General features: G+C 55.0%; 1 protein-coding gene across 4 annotated transcripts in view; it reads right to left on the bottom strand.

The window, feature by feature from the left end:
* The window catches only part of FNDC4 (fibronectin type III domain containing 4), a 66383-nt gene extending 48431 nt beyond the window's left edge, over positions 1-17952 (bottom strand). For 3 of the 4 annotated variants that reach the window (XR_003999425.1, XM_030554977.1, XM_030554979.1), the window contains exon 1: positions 17819-17952. Coding sequence is in view for 1 of the 4 variants with exons in the window: in XM_030554977.1 (XP_030410837.1) it covers positions 17819-17894 (76 nt within the window). In the remaining 3 variants the exon portion in view is untranslated. Of the gene's footprint in view, positions 1-16606; positions 16678-17818 lie in introns of all 4 variants that reach the window. The other variant, XM_030554978.1, reaches the window with a different exon arrangement.
* Between the last annotated feature and the right edge of the window lie 391 nt (positions 17953-18343).

Below are 18343 nucleotides of genomic sequence, written 5' to 3'. Positions count from 1 at the left end.
CCCCAACCCTGAGTCCCTTCCCGCACCTCAAACCCTTCATCTCTGGCCCCACCCCAGAGCCTGCGCCCCAGCCCTGAGTCCCCTCCCACACTCTGAACCCCTTGGTTCATAGAGATGCTGATCAAAGCTCCTTGCTAACCCCAGGCAGCTGCTGGCTGGGTCATCTCGTCCCCAGCACTCCCGCCCCAGCATGCAGTAATAACACACCCACACCTGCTCCCTGTCCAAGGAAGGTCACAGGCAGGAAGTGAGGTCTGAAGAGGTGCTTGCAGCTTGGAAGGCCTGCCTGCCTGTTGTCTCCTCAGCCCAGCATTACTCTTTCTGCAGGGCCTGTATGGAGCCATGATGCCTTGGGCAGTCACTGCTGTATCTCCAGTGCCCTTCCTTGTGCTCCGTACAGAGGTATATATATAGCGGGCCCAATCCTGTAGCTCCCATTGAAGTCAATGCAGCTGCTGCAATGGGACCCAGAGCGTGGCCTGGACAGTGAGAGGGGCCGGATTAATAATGGCTGTGTTCCTCTGCTGCCGGGCCGCCCCTTGGGCTCTGGGGAAAGCTCTCTGCCCCTACACCCTGAGGAAAAGCTCCAGTCTCCCTCGAGGGGGTTAGGAGCTCCGCTCTCCGTCCTTTGGGACCTCCGCAGGCTCTGCATGGCTGGACAGGCTCACCCAGCTCATTGCATAAGGCCTTGTGCCTCACCCACCAGCCAGAGCATCAGCACCAGCCCCAGCCCCATCCCACTCCAGAGCCAGTGCCTGCCCTCTCCCTCCCCGGAGGAAGGCTGTGCGGTTAGGCTCTGCCTCCTGGGTTCCCAGCCATGAAGCCTCGCAGGCAGGGAGAGAGTTTGCCACAGCTTGAGTGGGACACAGGAGGCAGCAAGTTGGCTATTGAATAATAGGGGGGCAGGGATCTGGATGGGGTTCTGCATGTGTCATTTAGCGTAGATCCCTGCTGAGCCAGTGCTGCCCTCCCTCCATCTCTGTATTTCGTGATGTGCCAGAAGGCCAGTCAGTACTGCCTGGGCAATCCCCAGGGCCGCCCCCTCCGCCCCTCCACCCCCCACGTACAGAGCAGAGACTGCAGGCCCCGTGCCCCCCCCGAGCCCCTCCATCCCCACTTATAGAACAGAAACTGCAGGCCCCGTGCCCCCCTCCGCCCCTCCACCCCCCACGTACAGAGCAGAGACTGCAGGCCACATGCCCCCCCCGAGCCCCTCCACCCCCACTTATAGAACAGAAACTGCAGGCCCCGTGCCCCCTCCACTCCCACATACAGAACAGAGACTGCAGGCCCAGTGCCCCCTCCACCCCCCACATACAGAACAGAAACTGCTGGCCCCGTGCCCCCTCCACTCCCACGTACAGAACAAAAACTGCAGGCCCCGTGCCCCCCCCGAGCCCCTCCACCCCCACGTACAGAACAGAAACTGCAGGCCCCGTGCCCCCTCCACTCCCACATACAGAACAGAAACTGCAGGCCCAGTGCCCCCCCCGAGCCCCTCCACCCCCACGTACAGAACAGAAACTGCAGGCCCCGTGCCCCCTCCACCCCCACGTACAGAACAGAAACTGCAGGCCCCGTGCCCCCTCCACCCCCCACATACAGAACAGAAACTGCTGGCCCCGTGCCCCCTCCACCCCCCACATACAGAACAGAAACTGCAGGCCCAGTGCCCCCTCCACCCCCCACATACAGAACAGAAACTGCTGGCCCCGTGCCCCCTCCACCCCCCACATACAGAACAAAAACTGCAGGCCCCGTGCCCCCCCCGAGCCCCTCCACCCCCACGTACAGAACAAAAACTGCAGGCCCTGTGCCCTCCCCCCGAGCCCCTCCACCCCCACAAACAGAACAGAAACTGCAGGCCCCGTGCCCCCTCCACCCCCCACATACAGAACAGAAACTGCTGGCCCCGTGCCCCCCCACGAGCCCCTCAACACCCCACGTACAGAGCAGAGACTGCAGGCCCTGTGCCCCCCCCAAGCCCCTCCACCCCCATGTACAGAGCAGAGACTGCAGGCCCAGTGCCCCTCCACACCCCACGTACAGAACAGAGACTGCAGGCCCAGTGCCCCCCCGAGCCCCTCCATCCCCACGTACAGAGCAGAGACTGCAGGCCCAGTGCCCCCCTCTGCCCCTCCAACCCTCACGTACAAGGCAGAGACTGCAGGCCCAGTGCCCCCCCCCGAGCCCCTCCACCCCCCACGTACAGAACAGAAACTGCTGGCCCTGTGCCCCCCCCGAGCCCCTCAACACCCCACATACAGAGCAGAGACTGCAGGCCCTGTGCCCCCCCGATCCCCTCCACCCCCACTTACAGAACAGAAACTGCAGGCCCCGTGCCCCCCCTAGCCCCTCCACCCCCACTTACAGAACAGAGACTGCAGGCCCCGTGCCCCCCCTAGCCCCTACACCCCCACGTACAGAACAGAGACTGCAGGCCCCGTGCCCCTCCACCCCCACATACAGAACAGAGACTGCAGGCCCCGTGCCCCCCCCCCCCCCGAGCCCCTCCATCACCACGTACAGAGCAGAGACTGCAGGCCCCGTGCCCCCCCCCGAGCCCCTCCACCCCCACTTACAGAGCAGAGACTGCAGGCCCAGTGCCCCCCCCAGCCCCTCCACCCCCACGTACAGAGCAGCGACTGCAGGCCCCGTGCCCCCCCCGAGCCCCTCCACCCCCACATACAGAGCAGAGACTGCAGGCCCAGTACCCCCCCCCAGCCCCTCCACCCCCACGTACAGAACAGAGACTGCAGGCCCCGTGCCCCCCCCGAGCCCCTCCACCCCCACGTGCAGAACAGAGACTGCAGGCCCCGTGCCCCCCCCCCCGAGCCCCTCCACCCCCACGTACAGAGCAGAGACTGCAGGCCCAGTGCCCTCCCCCCAGCCCCTCCACCCCCACGTACAGAGCAGAGACTGCAGGCCCAGTGCCCTCCCCCCAGCCCCTCCACCCCCCATATACAGAACAGAGACTGCAGGCCCAGTGCCCCCTCCACCCCCATGTGCAGAGCAGAGACTGCAGGCCCAGTGCATGCCCCCCCCAGCCCCTCCACCCCCACATACAGAACAGAGACTACAAGCCCAGTGCCCCTCCACCCCCACGTACAGAGCAGAGACTGCAGGCCCTGTGCCCCCCCCCGAGCCCCTCCACCCCCACTTACAGAACAGAAACTGCAGGCCCCGTGCCCCCCCCGAGCCCCTCCACCCCCATGTACAGAGCAGAGACTGCAGGCCCAGTGCCCCTCCACCCCCACATACAGAACAGAGACTGCAGGCCCAGTGCCCCCCCAGCCCCTCCACCCCCACATACAGAACAGAGAGTGCAGGCCCCGTGCCCCCCCCCCCGAGCCCCTCCATCACCACGTACAGAGCAGAGACTGCAGGCCCGTGCCCCCCCCGAGCCCCTCCACCCCCACGTACAGAGCAGAGACTGCAGGCCCCGTGCCCCCCCCCGAGCCCCTCCACCCCCACTTACAGAGCAGAGACTGCAGGCCCAGTACCCCCCCCCGAGCCCCTCCACCCCCCACATACAGAGCAGAGACTGCAGGCCCAGTACCCCCCCAGCCCCTCCACCCCCACGTACAGAACAGAGACTGCAGGCCCCGTGCCCCCCCCCGAACCCCTCCACCCCCACGTGCAGAACAGAGACTGCAGGCCCAGTGCCCCCCTCCGCCCCTCCAACCCCCACGTACAGAGCAGAGACTGCAGGCCCAGTGCCCCCCCAGCCCCTCCACCCCCACATACAGAACAGAGAGTGCAGGCCCCGTGCCCCCCCCCGAGCCCCTCCATCACCACGTACAGAGCAGAGACTGCAGGCCCAGTGCCCCCTCCACCCCCACGTACAGAGCAGAGACTGCAGGCCCCGTGCCCCCCCCGAGCCCCTCCACCCCCACTTACAGAACAGAGACTGCAGGCCCCGTGCCCCCCCCCGAGCCCCTCCACCCCCACTTACAGAGCAGAGACTGCAGGCCCCGTGCCCCCCCGAGCCCCTCCACCCCCACTTACAGAGCAGAGACTGCAGGCCCAGTGCCCTCCCCCCAGCCCCTCCACCCCCCATGTACAGAACAGAGAGTGCAGGCCCCGTGCCCCCCCGAGCACCTCCATCCCCACGTACAGAGCAGAGACTGCAGGCCCAGTGCCCCCCCAGCCCCTCCACCCCCACATACAGAACAGAGAGTGCAGGCCCCGTGCCCCCCCCCCCCGAGCACCTCCATCCCCACGTACAGAGCAGAGACTGCAGGCCCAGTGCCCCCTCCACCCCCACGTACAGAGCAGAGACTGCAGGCCCCGTGCCCCCCCCGAGCCCCTCCACCCCCACTTACAGAGCAGAGACTGCAGGCCCCGTGCCCCCCCCGAGCCCCTCCACCCCCACTTACAGAGCAGAGACTGCTGGCCCCGTGCCCCCCCGAGCCCCTCCACCCCCACTTACAGAACAGAGACTGCAGGCCCCGTGCCCCCCCCCGAGCCCCTCCACCCCCACGTACAGAGCAGAGACTGCAGGCCCAGTGCCCTCCCCCCAGCCCCTCCACCCCCCATATACAGAACAGAGACTGCAGGCCCAGTGCCCCCCCGCCCCCTCCACCCCCCATATACAGAACAGAGACTGCAGGCCCAGTGCCCCCTCCACCCCCATGTGCAGAGCAGAGACTGCAGGCCCAGTGCATGCCCCCCCCCGCCCCTCCACCCCCACATACAGAACAGAGACTACAAGCCCAGTGCCCCTCCACCCCCACGTACAGAGCAGAGACTGCAGGCCCTGTGCCCCCCCCGAGCCCCTCCACCCCCACTTACAGAGCAGAGACTGCAGGCCCCGTGCCCCCCCGAGCCCCTCCACCCCCACTTACAGAGCAGAGACTGCAGGCCCAGTGCCCTCCCCCCAGCCCCTCCACCCCCCATGTACAGAACAGAGAGTGCAGGCCCCGTGCCCCCCCGAGCACCTCCATCCCCACGTACAGAGCAGAGACTGCAGGCCCAGTGCCCCCCCCGAGCCCCTCCACCCCCACTTACAGAACAGAGACTGCAGGCCCCGTGCCCCCCCGAGCACCTCCATCCCCACGTACAGAGCAGAGACTGCAGGCCCAGTGGCCCCCCCGAGCCCCTCCACCCCCACTTACAGAACAGAAACTGCAGGCCCCGTGCCCCCTCCACTCCCACGTACAGAACAGAGACTGCAGGCCCAGTGCCCCCACCCCCATCCCCCCCATCCCCCAGGTACAGAGCAGAGACTGCAGGCCCTCCATCCCCAGACAGCAGCTGGGCTGGAGGATGGATGCTGTGCTCTCCAAACACATTGATCACCCTTGGAGGACTGCTAGTGTCAGATCAACAGGCAGCATTAGCACTAGAATCGATGCCCATGTCCCTGCAGCCCTGAGTCCACGCCTGCTGAGGTATTAATCTGCCAGGAGCTGCCTGATACGACCTCTTTATGCTCAGCACAGGCAGGGACAAAACCTGCTCCTCGTTTCCAGAGCTCTTCAATCTCTGGTCAGTCTGTTTGGTTTGTTTGTTTGTTTGAAGGACCGTGGGCTGTAGCTGGCAGTTGGAGGTGGAGCTACTAGGAAGGTTTGAAAGCTAGAAGCCTCTGGTAATTGGCTGAACCTTAACCAGTGGGCGGGGCATTCACTCAGGCCAGGGCTTTATAAAGCTGCGCACAAGCAACCAGGGAGCTTAGCCGCCAGGAGCTGCTAACAGGGAGTTTTGCAAGGGAGTTGTGTGTGTGTGTGGGGGGGTCCCTTGTCAGTCTCATCTGTGACCCATTGGTCCCCTGAACCCATAACCTGAGCCACATCAAAAACCTTTCTGTTTACAGCAGAGAGGAGCGGATAGGGAGCTGTAGACAGGAATTTGAGAGTGTGTGACAGAGGGAGGCTTACAATGGTGAGGAGGACCCGCAACACCTGTGCCAGCACTGCTTCTGTCTCCTCCTCCTGCGCCTGTAGCCAGACAGAGCACCAAAGCATGGATGCTTTTACCCAGATTCTGGTGTGGGCTTGCAAAGACTGTAATTTGCAATTTCCACTTACTGATATCCAGGCTGGGGGTGGCATCCAATGTGAAAGGTGCCTGCTGGTGGAATCTCTCAGGCAGCAGGTGGGAGAGCTACAGGAGGAGGTGGCCAGGCTGAGGAACATCTATGTCCATGAGCAATTCCTGGACAGTATCCATGTGGAGACAGCTGATGGTGCTGTCCCAGTTGACAGGACTACTGACACTCCAGTGGAGGAGGAGGCTCAGGGTGGACACAGTCAGCTGGTTACTTCTAGCAGCAGGCAGTGCTCCACCGCTGCTGCGAACCCTCCTGCTGTGGTAATAGATAACCATTATGCTCTTCTTGATACAGGAGAGAAGAAATCACCCCCAACAGTTAAGGGGGTGAAGCCTCGTACCCCTAAGGCTGGGAGGTCTGCTGCCACCGCTGATAAGAAACGTAGGGTAGTGGTGGTTGGAGACTCTCTGCTGAGGGGGACGGAGACACCCATCTGTCGCCCTGACCGTTCATCCCGGGAGGTATGCTGCCTGCCAGGGGCCCGTATCCGAGATGTTACAGAGGCTTTGTCGAGAATTATCCGGCCTTCTGACTACTACCCCATGCTACTCATCCATGTGGGCACAAATGATACTGCGAGGTGTGACACTGAGCAGATCAAGAGTGACTACAGGGCTCTAGGAGTACGGGTTAAGGAGTTTGGAGCGCAGGTGGTATTCTCTTCGATTCTTCCTGTTGAAGGTAGGGGTCCGGGCAGAGACAGATGCATCGTGGAGGTGAATGCCTGGCTGCGAAGATGGTGTTGCCAGGAGGGCTTTGGCTTCCTCGACCACGGGATGCTATTCGAGGAAGGACTGCTAGGAACAGATGGCGTTCACCTTTCGAAGCGGGGAAAGGCCTTATTTGCGCACAGACTGGCTAACCTAGTAAGGAGGGCTTTAAACTAGGTTCGACGGGGACAGGTGAGCAAAGCCCACCGGTAAGTGGGGAACAAGACCTGGGAGATGGGTTGGAAACAGGAGGGAGCACGGGCTATAATGGCAGAGAGGAAGGAGGGTCAGGGCAAAGCTGGGAGGCAAGATCAAACCAGTATCTTAAATGCCTTTATACAAATGCAAGAAGTATGGGTAATAAGCAGGAAGAACTGGAAGTGCTAATAAATAAATACAACTATGACATTATTGGCATTACTGAAACTTGGTGGGATAATACACACGACTGGAATGTTGGTGTGGATGGGTATAGTTTGCTCAGGAAGGATAGACAGGGGAAAAAGGGAGGAGGTGTTGCCTTATATATTAAAAATGTACACACTTGGACTGAGGTGGAGATGGACATAGGAGACGGAAGGGTGGAGAGTCTCTGGGTTAGGCTAAAAGGGGTAAAAAACACAGGTGATGTCGTGCTGGGAGTCTACTACAGGCCACCTAATCAGGCGGAAGAGGTGGATGAGGCTTTTTTCAAACAACTAACAAAATCATCCAAAGCCCAAGATTTGGTGGTGATGGGGGACTTCAACTATCCAGATATATGTTGGGAAAATAACACCGCGGGGCACAGACTATCCAATAAGTTCCTGGACTGCATTGCAGACAACTTTTTATTTCAGAAAGTTGAAAAAGCTACTAGGGGGGAAGCTGTTCTAGACTTGATTTTAACCAATAGGGAGGAACTTGCTGAGAATTTAAAAGTAGAAGGAAGCTTGGGTGAAAGTGATCATGAAATCATAGAATTTGCATTCTACGGAAGAGTAGAAAGGAGTACAGCAGAACAGAGACAATGGATTTCAGGAAGGCGGATTTTGGTAAGCTCAGAGAGCTGATAGGCAAGGTCCCATGGGAATTAAGACTGAGGGGAAAAACAACTGAGGAAAGTTGGCAGTTTTTCAAAGGGACGCTATTAAGGGCCCAAAAGCAAGCTATTCCGATGGTTAGGAAAGATAGAAAATGTGGCAAAAGACCACCTTGGCTTACCCTTGAGATCTTGTGTGACCTACAAAATAAAAAGGCGTCATAAAAAATGGAAACTAGGTCAGATCACGAAGGATGAATATAGGCAAATAACACAGGAATGCAGAGGCAAGATTAGAAAAGCAAAGGCACAAAATGAACTCAAACTAGCTATGGGAATAAAGGGAAACAAGAAGACTTTTTATCAATACATTAGAAGCAAGAGGAAGACTAAGGACAGGGTAGGCCCACTGCTCAATGAGGAGGGGGTAACAGTAACGGGAGACTTGGAAATGGCAGAGATGCTTAATGACTTCTTTGTTTCGGTCTTCACTGAGAAGTCTGAAGGAATGTCTAGTATAGTGAATGCTTACGGGAAGAGGTTAGGTTTAGAAGAGAAAATAAGGAAAGAGCAAGTAAAAAATCACTTAGAAAAGTTAGATGCCTGCAAGTCACCAGGGCCTGATGAAATGCATCCTAGAATACTCAAGGAGTTAATAGAGGAGGTATCTGAGCCTCTAGCTATTATCTTTGGGAAATCATGGGAGACGGGGGAGATTCCAGAAGATTGGAAGGGGGCAAATATAGTGCCCATCTATAAAAAGGGAAATAAAAACAACCCAGGAAACTACAGACCAGTTAGTTTAACTTCTGTGCCAGGGAAGATAATGGAGCAGGTAATCAAAGAAATCATCTGCAAACACTTGGAAGGTGGTAAGGTGATAGGGAATAGCCAGCATGGATTTGTAAAGAACAAATCATGTCAAACTAATCTGATAGCGTTCTTTAATAGGATAACGAGCCTTGTGGATAAGGGAGAAGCGGTGGATGTGATATACCTAGACTTTAGTAAGGCATTTGATAAGTCTCGCATGATATTCTTATAGATAAGCTAGGAAAGTACAATTTAGATGGGGCTACTATAAGGTGGGTGCATAACTGGCTGGATAACCGTACTCAGAGAGTAGTTGTTAATGGCTCCCAATCCTGCTGGAAAGGTATAACAAGTGGGGTTCCGCAGGGGTCTGTTTTGGGACCGGTTCTGTTCAATATCTTCATCAACGATTTAAATGTTGGCATAGAAAGTACGCTTATTAAGTTTGCGGACGATACCAAACTGGGAGGGATTGCAACTGCTCTGGAGGACAGGGTCAAAATTCAAAATGATCTGGACAAGTTGGAGAAATGGTCTGAGGTAAACAGGATGAAGTTCAATAAAGATAAATGCAAAGTGCTCCACTTAGGAAGGAACAATCAGTTTCACACATACAGAATGGGAAGAGACTGTCTAGGAAGGAGTATGGCAGAAAGAGATCTAGGGGTCATAGTGGACCACAAGCTTAATATGAGTCAACAGTGTGATACTGTTGCAAAAAAAAGCAAACATGATTCTGGGATGCATTAACAGGTGTGTTGTAAACAAGACACGAGAAGTCATTCTGCCGCTTTACTCTGCGCTGGTTAGGCCTCAACTGGAGTATTGTGTCCAGTTCTGGGCACCGCATTTCAAGAAAGATGTGGAGAAATTGGAGAGGGTCCAGAGAAGAGCAACAAGAATGATTAAAGGTCTTGAGAACATGACCTATGAAGGAAGGCTGAAGGAATTGGGTTTGTTTAGTTTGGAAAAGAGAAGACTGAGAGGGGACCTGATAGCAGTTTTCAGGTATCTAAAAGGGTGTCATCAGGAGGAGGGAGAAAACTTGTTCACCTTGGCCTCCCATGGTAGAACAAGAAGCAATGGACTTAAACTGCAGCAAGGGAGATTTAGGTTGGACATTAGGAAAAAGTTCCTAACTGTCAGGGTAGTTAAACACTGGAATAAATTGCCTAGGGAAGTTGTGGAATCTCCATCTCTGGAGATATTTAAGAGTAGGTTAGATAAATGTCTATCAGGGATGGTCTAGACAGTATTTGGTCCTGCCATGAGTGCAGGGGACTGGACTCGATGACCTCTCGAGGTCCCTTCCAGTCCTAGAGTCTATGAGTCTATGGTCCTAGCCTGACACACCACGTGGGGCCACTTACGCAGTAGCACCGGTGCAACATTTCATATCACGAGGGTAAACACGACACAGTTGAATCTGCTTGCACAGCCTCACTGGAGCAATAGCATTAAACTCTACACTGGAGCCTATGCAGAAGGTGAAAGGGACAGGCTTTTCTGTTTCCCTGCCAGATATTATGTTCCCAGTGCCGCAAGGTCCTGGGCTGCAAGAGTTTATTGCAATGCACATCCCCAGGGGGAGAGCTCAACTTGCTGTGGGCACCTTCCCCCTGCATTTCCTGAGGTCTGTGTGATCAAGTGGCCCCTAAAGCAGACACAGCTCCCTGTCCCAAAGAGCTTTCCAAGACAAGAGGCACCATGTGAGGGCAACAAACCACAGGGCTTCTAGGGGATGGAGGGTACTGGAGCAGATCTAACAGTGTGGTTACACAGGCACAACTTTATCACTGACACAACTTTATCCAGGAGCTGGAAAAAAACATAAAATCATTGCTGCTAAAGCTTGCCAATGCCACAGTAACTGGTGGGGTGGTGACTAACGATTGGGACAGGTCAGTTGTACAGAGCCAGCTGGATCTCTGGGGGAGGTCGGCTTACTCAAACATGAGTGTTAATACAGCCAGATCCAAAGTCATAAATTGAATAACGAATGCAGGCCACACTTAGCTGATGGAGGACAGTAGTTTGCAAAGCATCAACTCTATAAAGGACTTAGGGGGTCACAGCAGAAACCAATGAACATGAGTTCCCAGTGGGATGTTGTGACAAAAACAACAAATGTGATCCTTGGATACATAAGTGGGGGAATACAGAGCAGAAGTAGGTTGTATACAATGGCAGTAACTTACTGGATACTATGTCAGTTCTGCTGTCCGCACTTCAGAAAGGATTATAACAAACTGGCAAGGGTTCAGAAAAGAGTTACTAAAATAATGTATCGTCTAGAAAAAGATTTGTTGTTTACCTTGCTGTGACTGGTTCTTTGAGATGTGTTGTCCATGTGGATCCCAGTCACCTCATGCACGTGAGACCAGAATCTGGGACTAGCAGTATCTTCTGAGGCCACTCCTGAGCCCTGCATGTCCTTCTAGCCCCACTGGCCAAGGGCATAAAAAGCAGAATTGTTGCTACAGCCTCTCAGCTCTCTCACCAATGCAGAGAACCAGGAGAGATTAACTCCAAAGGCGAGCGAGTCATGGGCTCCACACATCGCATCTCAAAGAACCACAGTTCCTGCCAGGGAAGTAACTGTTCATTCTGCATCAAAGTCCACGTGGCTCTGACGTGTGCCTTGCTAGCAGGTCCCAGATTAACAGGAGGTGGGTGGAGGAGTCCTAGCCATACCTCACTAAATAAGGATTTCAGAACTGCTCTTTCCAATTTGGCTCTGATCTAGAGGCTAGATCCATAATGGTGTGTGAAAGTCTGGGCTGACTCCAAGGGGCTGTTCTCCAGGTTGCTGATATGCGAATGGGCCTTGGGCAAGCCAGAGGTTGGCTGAGCACTAGCTGAGTGGGCCCCAATTCTTGTGGGAAGAAGGTAAACTTCCTAACTGGTAGATGGGTGTAATGGGCTGGGTTATCCAGGATAACGTTTCCAAGATGAGATGAGTTGACCCTGAACTGTTTTCCCAGTGACCCAAATAAACAGGACAGTTTTCTGAATGACTTTGTCAGTCATGCAGAAGCGCTGTGGGAACATCCAAGGTGTGCAGCTTGGCTTCCCCTGGATTGGGAGAAAAAACAGGAGAGTGGGGTTTAATTTGGTTTAAATGAAAACCGGACACCACCTTGGTCAGAAATGTAGGGTGGGGCCCCAGCACCACTTCTCCCTATGCAGCACTGTGTAAGGAGGATCTGTCATCAGAGCTGGGAGCTCACCAGCCATTCTGGCGGAGGTGATCACTACAGGAGGGCAGTTTTGAGTGTGAGGTGTCGAAGGGGCCACCTATAAAGCCCATCAGAACTGCACTGAAGGGTGGGTGGGAGCACCTGTACAGGTGGATATGTATGGGCCAGGCCTTTTAGAAATGTTGGAACACTGAGAGGAAACACTGTATGGGGCAGGGGGCAAGCTGAAATAACAGCTAACTGGACCCTGACAGACCCAAGATCCCTCCTTCAGTATGCCATCAACCGCAGAGCCCAGCCTCTCCCTGGTCCCATTCTGCTGAACATCTGCCCCAGTGGTTCTGGCTTATTGTCTAACCCAGGGATCAGCAACCTTTCAGAAGCGATGTGCCGAGTCTTCATTTAGTCACTCTGATTTAAGGTTTCGCGTGCCAGTCATACATTTTAACCTTTTTAGAAGGTCTCTTTCTATAAGTCTATAACATATAACTAAACTATTGTATGTAAAGTAAATAAGGTTTTTTAAATGTTTAAGAAGCTTCATTTAAAATTAAATTAAAATGCAGAGCCCCCCAGACTGGTGGCCAGGATCCGGGCAGTGTGCCACTGAAAATCGCTCACATGCCGCCTTTGGACTAACCCCTGGACTAACCCCTGTTCATTGAGGGGAGCATTTCCAAAGGTGCTCACTGAGTTTTGGTGCTTAAGCTGAAACCTCTGGGGGCTGATCTTCAGAGATGCTGGGTGCCCTCAGCTCCAGGGGAAGCCAGGAGTGGACCAGCACCTCGCTGGATCAGGAACCTGGGACTGGATGGACAAAAGGAGTTAGGCCCCTCAGTCACAGTTTTACACAAAACTCCCATTGAACCTTGTAGGTGCCTAAACTCACATAGGCGCCGACTCCATGAGTGCTCCTGGGCTGGAGCACCCACAGGAAAAAATTAGTGGGTGCTTAGCACCCATCAGCAGCCAGCTCCCCCTAATCAACTCTTCCCCCTCCCTCCCAGCACCTCCTGCTGTTTTACGGCATATAGGAGGTGTGGGGAGGAGTGGGGATGGGGCGTGCTCGGGGAGGCAGTGGAACTGGGTAAGAACAGGCAGAGCAGGGATGGGAGCTTGGGGGAATGGTGGGGGTAGGGACAAGGGTGGAGCAGGGGTGGGAAGAGGCAGGGTGGAGGTGGGTGCTTGGAAGCAGGGGTCAGGTGAGGGAAGGGCCTGGAGCAGAGTCAGGGGTTGAGCACCCCCGGGGTCCGGAGGAAGCCAGCACCTGTGTGTCTGCAGTAAAATTCCCTTGGCACCTATGTTTCCATCTCAGAGCAGGTGCACTGCTGCCTCCCTCTAGGCAGCTGCATACCTATCTCCCACCTAAGCGCCAGAGCGAGTCCCAGGCTGGGGGAAGATGGCGTCTGGCTGCCTAAGGGCTTGGCTACACTTGAAACTCCAAAGTGCTGCTGCGGGAGTGCTCCCGCGGCAGTGCTTTGAAGAGCAAGTGTGGGCACGGCGCCAGCGCTGGGAGAGAGTTCTCCCAGCGCTGCAGGTACTCCACCTCCCCGTGGGGATTAGCTTGCAGTGCTCGGAGGTCCACAGCATTTGAAAGTTAAGTGTCACTTAACATTTTTGAAGAAGGCATTTTAAGTTGTTAGTTCTCCTTTACCGGAGTAGGTAGCAGAGCAGTACCATGAGAGGAGTAGAACAGGAAGAAGGCAGAATTGAGACCTTTCAAAGTTTTGGCCCAAGCGAGAGGGCATGGAGGTGTCATTTGAGCTCTGGTGGCTTCTCCTCCACTGGCAGTTTCTTAAATAAAAATATGATGTTTCTCTAAAAGATCTGCTCTAGTTCAAACAGAAATCTCCAGGGATACTGCAAAGCCTGAGGGGCCCAGAGAAGAGCAAGGAGAGTGATCAAGGCCATGAAAAAGAGAGATCAAAACGACTGGGATTGTTACCTCAGGAGAGGACTAAGAGGAGCGATGAGGGAAGTACCTTCCATAAAGACTGGTCTAGAGCAGGTAGATTGAGAGCTCGTGTTCTCCATGTCTCATAACCTAAGAAAGAAGGGTACGTCCAGACTGCCCGTCGGATCGGCGGGTAGTGATCAATTTATCGGGGATTGATATATCGCGTCTCGACTAGACGTGATATATCGATCCCCAAACGCGCTCCCGTCGACTCCAGAACTCCACCAGGGTGAGCGATGATAGCGGAGTCAATGGGGGGAGCTGCAGCCATCGATCCCACGCTGTGAGGGTGGGAGGTAAGTCGAAATAAGATATGTCGACTTCAGCTACGCTATTCCTGTAGCTGAAGTTGTGTATCTTACAATGACTCCCCTCTCCCAGTGTAGACCAGGCCAAAGGGACAGTAAGAGAAACTGAAAGTGGGAAATTCAAAGCTGATAAAAGAAAATATGTTTTCACACAAGGTATAATCAGCCCATGGAATTCACTGCCATAGGAAGTCATGGAGGCCAAAGGTTAGCATTCAGAAAGGGACTGCAGCTATACGGATAACAAGAATATCCAGAGTTATCACAGTTAATGATAATGAGCCAAAAATTCCAAAGGTAATAACAAAATGTTTTTTAAGTACATCAGAAGTAGGAAGCCTGCTAAACAACCAGTGGGCCCCTTGACGATCGAGATACGAAAGGAGTGCTTAAAGATGATATAGTCATTGCGGAGAAACTAAGTGGATTCTTTGCTTCAGTCTTCACGGCTGAGGATGTTAGAGAGATTCCCAAACCTGAGCCGGCTTTTGTAGGTGACAAATCTGAGGAACTGTCACAGACTGAAGTGTCACTAGAGGAGGTATTGGAATTAATTGATAAACCCAACATTAACAAGTTACCGGGACCCGATGGCATTCACCCAAGAGTTCTGAAAGAACTCAAATGTGAAGTTGCAGAACTATTAACTAGGGTTTGTAACCTGTCCTTTAAATCGGCTTCAGTACCCAATGACTGGAAGTTAGCTTATGTAATACCAATATTTAAAAAGGGCTCTAGAGGTGATCCTGGCAATTACAGACTGGTAAGTCTAACGTCGGTACCGGGCAAATTAATCGAAACAATGGTAAAGAATAACATTGTCAGACACATAGAAAAACATAAAACTGTTGAGCAATAGTCAACATGGTTTCTGTAAATGGAAATCGTGTCTTACTAATCTATTAGAGTTCTTTGAAGGGGTCAACAAACATGTGGACAAGGGGGATCCAGTGAACGTAGTGTACTTAGATTTCCAGAAAGCCTTTGACAAGGTCCCTCACCAAAGGCTCTTACGTAAATTAAGCTGTCATGGGATAAAAGGAGATTGAGAACTGGTTAAAAGATAGGGAACAAAGGGTAGGAATTAATGGTAATTTCTCAGAATGGAGAGGGGTAACTAGTGGTGTTCCCCAAGGGTAAGTCCTAGGACCAATCCTATTCAATTTAATCATAAATGATCTGGAGAAAGGGGTAAACAGTGAGGTGGCAAAGTTTGCAGATGATACTAAACTGCTCAAGATAGTTAAGACCAAAGCAGACTGTGAAGAACTTCAAAAAGATCTCACAAAACTAAGTGATTGGGCAACCAAATGGCAAATGAAATTTAATGTGGATAACTGTAAAGTAATGCACATTGGGAAAAATAACCCCATCTATACATACAATATGATGGGGGCTAATTTAGCTACAACGAGTCAGGAAAAAGATCTTGGAGTCATCGTGGACAGTTCTCTGAAGATGTCCACGCAGTGTGCAGAGGCGGTTAAAACAAACAGGATGTTAGGAATAATTAAAAAGGGGATAGAGAATAAGACTGAGAATATATTATTACCCTTATATAAATCCATGGTACGCCCACATCTCAAATTCTGTGTACAGATGTGGTCTCCTCATCTCGAAAAAGATATTCTAACACTAGAAAAGGTTCAGAAAAGGGCAACTAAAATGATTAGGGGTTTGGAGAGGGTCCCATATGAGGAAAGATTAAAGAGGCTAGGCCTCTTCAGCTTGGAAAAGAGGAGATTAAGGGGGCATATGATAGAGGTATATAAAATCATGAGTGATGTGGAGAAAGTGGATAAGGAAAAGTTATTTACTTGTTCCCATAATACAAGAACTAGGGGTCACCAAATGAAATTAATGGGCAGCAGGTTTAAAACAAATAAAAGGAAATTCTTCTTCACACAGCGCACAGTCAACTTGTGGAACTCCCTGCCTGAGGAGGTTGTGAAGGCTGGGACTAAAACAGAGTTTAAAAGAGAACTGGATAAATTCATGGAGGTTAAGTCCATCAATGGCTATTAGCCAGGATGGGTAAAGAATGGTGTCCCTAGCCTGTTTGTCAGAGGATGGAGATGGATGGCAGGAGAGAGATCACTTGATCATTGCCTGTTAGCTTCACTCCCTCTGGGGCATCTGGCATTGGCCACTGTCAGTAGACAGATACTGGGCTAGATGGACCTTTGGTCTGACCTAGTACGACCATTCTTATGTTCTTATGATAACAAAAGCTCTGGCAGGAAGCGTAAACCTCCTGCTTCAGGTTTTAAGATGAGCTGTAATTATTAGAGACCAGGATGAGGACTAAAGTGTGGGGCAGATTATCCCATAACTGCGGCTGCGGTGTTCTCTGACCTTCCTCTGCAGCACTGGCACCAGCCGCAGCATATTGTGCTAGGTGGGCCTCGGGTCTGGCATCCCTGCTCCTAAAATTGGCCCACACTCCAGCAAGTAGAGCTGACCCGAAGCTCTTAATTTCTGCTTTATAAGTAAGCAAAGCAGACAACGACTCTAAAGGGAATGTTAGTAACTTTCTTGTACTTACAGTGGGGGCTCGCTGGGACTTCAGTGATGCAGGGACCTGGTGCAGGCCATCTGCACGTGGTGTATTTCACCCTACAGATTAAATTGTGATCTCCAGTAGAAAAGGAAAAGGTAATGCAACCTTCCCCTAGTGGTCAGACTGGTGTGATGTTCCGAGGAGGCCAGGACTTGCCCCCAGAGCTAACCAGCGACACCCAGCTGCAGTGGCCCAGCTTTGCTGAGTGCACCCAGACCAAGGAGGCAGGAGCTTGGAACTCTACTGATTAATCAATTATGTTTTGGTAAAACAGAGTCAATCCCCACCCCCCACACACACAAGCAAGCAGGGGCAATGACGTTACACCAGGGATGAATTTGGGCCAATGGCGCTGCTCGTGTGAACAGGGTAAACAAGATTTGTTCTTAAGCGAGGAAGGGGAACTTTGCTGTTTACATGGCAGCTAAGTCCGGGCTCTCCGTTCTCCTGTGCTTGGTTCGGCAGAGGGGCCTCCCCTGGGCCTGCGGAGAGCGGGCAGGGACTGATCTATTTAGCCCATCTCGGTGGGTTCTTCTGCCTTCGCGTAGGAAAGCAGAACCGACTTCCGAGCGCCCTCCCAGGGGCGGGGGGCAAAGGGGCTGCGGAGAAAGCAGCACGGGGCGAGCCCCGGGAACTACCAGAGCTGGAGGGCTCGGATCACTGCGGAACCTCCTTCCTCTCGGCTTAAAAACCCGAGCGCTGCTGGAGTCCCTGGTCGCCGGGCGCTGCAGCCCGGTGCTTGCTGCAGTCTGCGGCCCCGGAGCCCCTTTGCATTGCAGGGCTTTGCCACTGGGTTACAACCGCAGCCGCGGCCGGGTCCCCTCCTGCGGCTGCCACGCGCCGGGCTGCGATCAGCCCAGTGCAAAGCTGGACAGAAGCCCCGGCCCTGCGTTCTCCCACGGCCCCTGCCCGGCGCCCTCCCCTGACCCCGGCCACGGCCCCTGCCCGGTCCGCGCCCTCCCCCGGCCCTGCGTTCTCCCACGGCCCCTGCCCGGTCCGCGCCCTCCCCTGACCCCGGCCACGGCCCCTGCCCGGTCCGCGCCCTCCCCCGGCCCTGGCCACGGCCCCTGCCCGGTCCGCGCCCTCCCCTGACCCTGGCCACGGCCCCTGCCCGGTCCGCGCCCTCCCCAGGCCCTGGCCACGGCCCCTGCCCGGTCCGCGCCCTCCCCCGGCCGGCTCGGCCCGGCCCGCACTCACTTGCTCGCACCAGGCAGAGGTCGCAGCTGAACAGCACCAGCACGGCCGAGTTGAGGCAGGCGGGGAAGGGGGCCATGGCCCCGCGGAGGGGCAGCCCGCTGGGGCCGCAGGAACCCCGGGCTCCGTGTCCGGCGCGGCGGGTTCGGCCCCCTGCCCCGGTGCGCAGGGACGGGGGGGCGGCCGGGGCATCAGCCTCACAGGGGGGCGGCCCCGCCGGGAGAGGGGCGCGGGGCTCCCCGCCGGCGCCCCGCACGGGAGCCCGGCGCAGCGATGGCAGCGAGCCGGGGCACAGCCGCGCTCTCCTCCATCAATGCCGCGCCCAGGGGAGCCGGGCGGGCGGGCGGGCGGGCGGCGCGGAGCCTACGGGCAGGACGCGGCTGGCGCAGGCTGGAGACAGGCGGGACCTGCGGGGCCAGCACCGCGGACAGCTCCGCCCAGGCCCCTCCCTGCCCCCCGGCGCCGGGCGGCTCCTCCCTCCAGCGCCCCCCCGGCGCCGGGCGGCTCCCCCCGAGTGTCCTCCCAGCG

The sequence above is a fragment of the Gopherus evgoodei genome, chromosome 3 (assembly GCF_007399415.2).
Source record: "Gopherus evgoodei ecotype Sinaloan lineage chromosome 3, rGopEvg1_v1.p, whole genome shotgun sequence".
Taxonomy (NCBI): Eukaryota; Metazoa; Chordata; order Testudines; family Testudinidae; genus Gopherus; species Gopherus evgoodei.
Note: the sequence above shows the minus strand (reverse complement) of the source record. Positions and strands in the feature narration are given on the sequence as shown.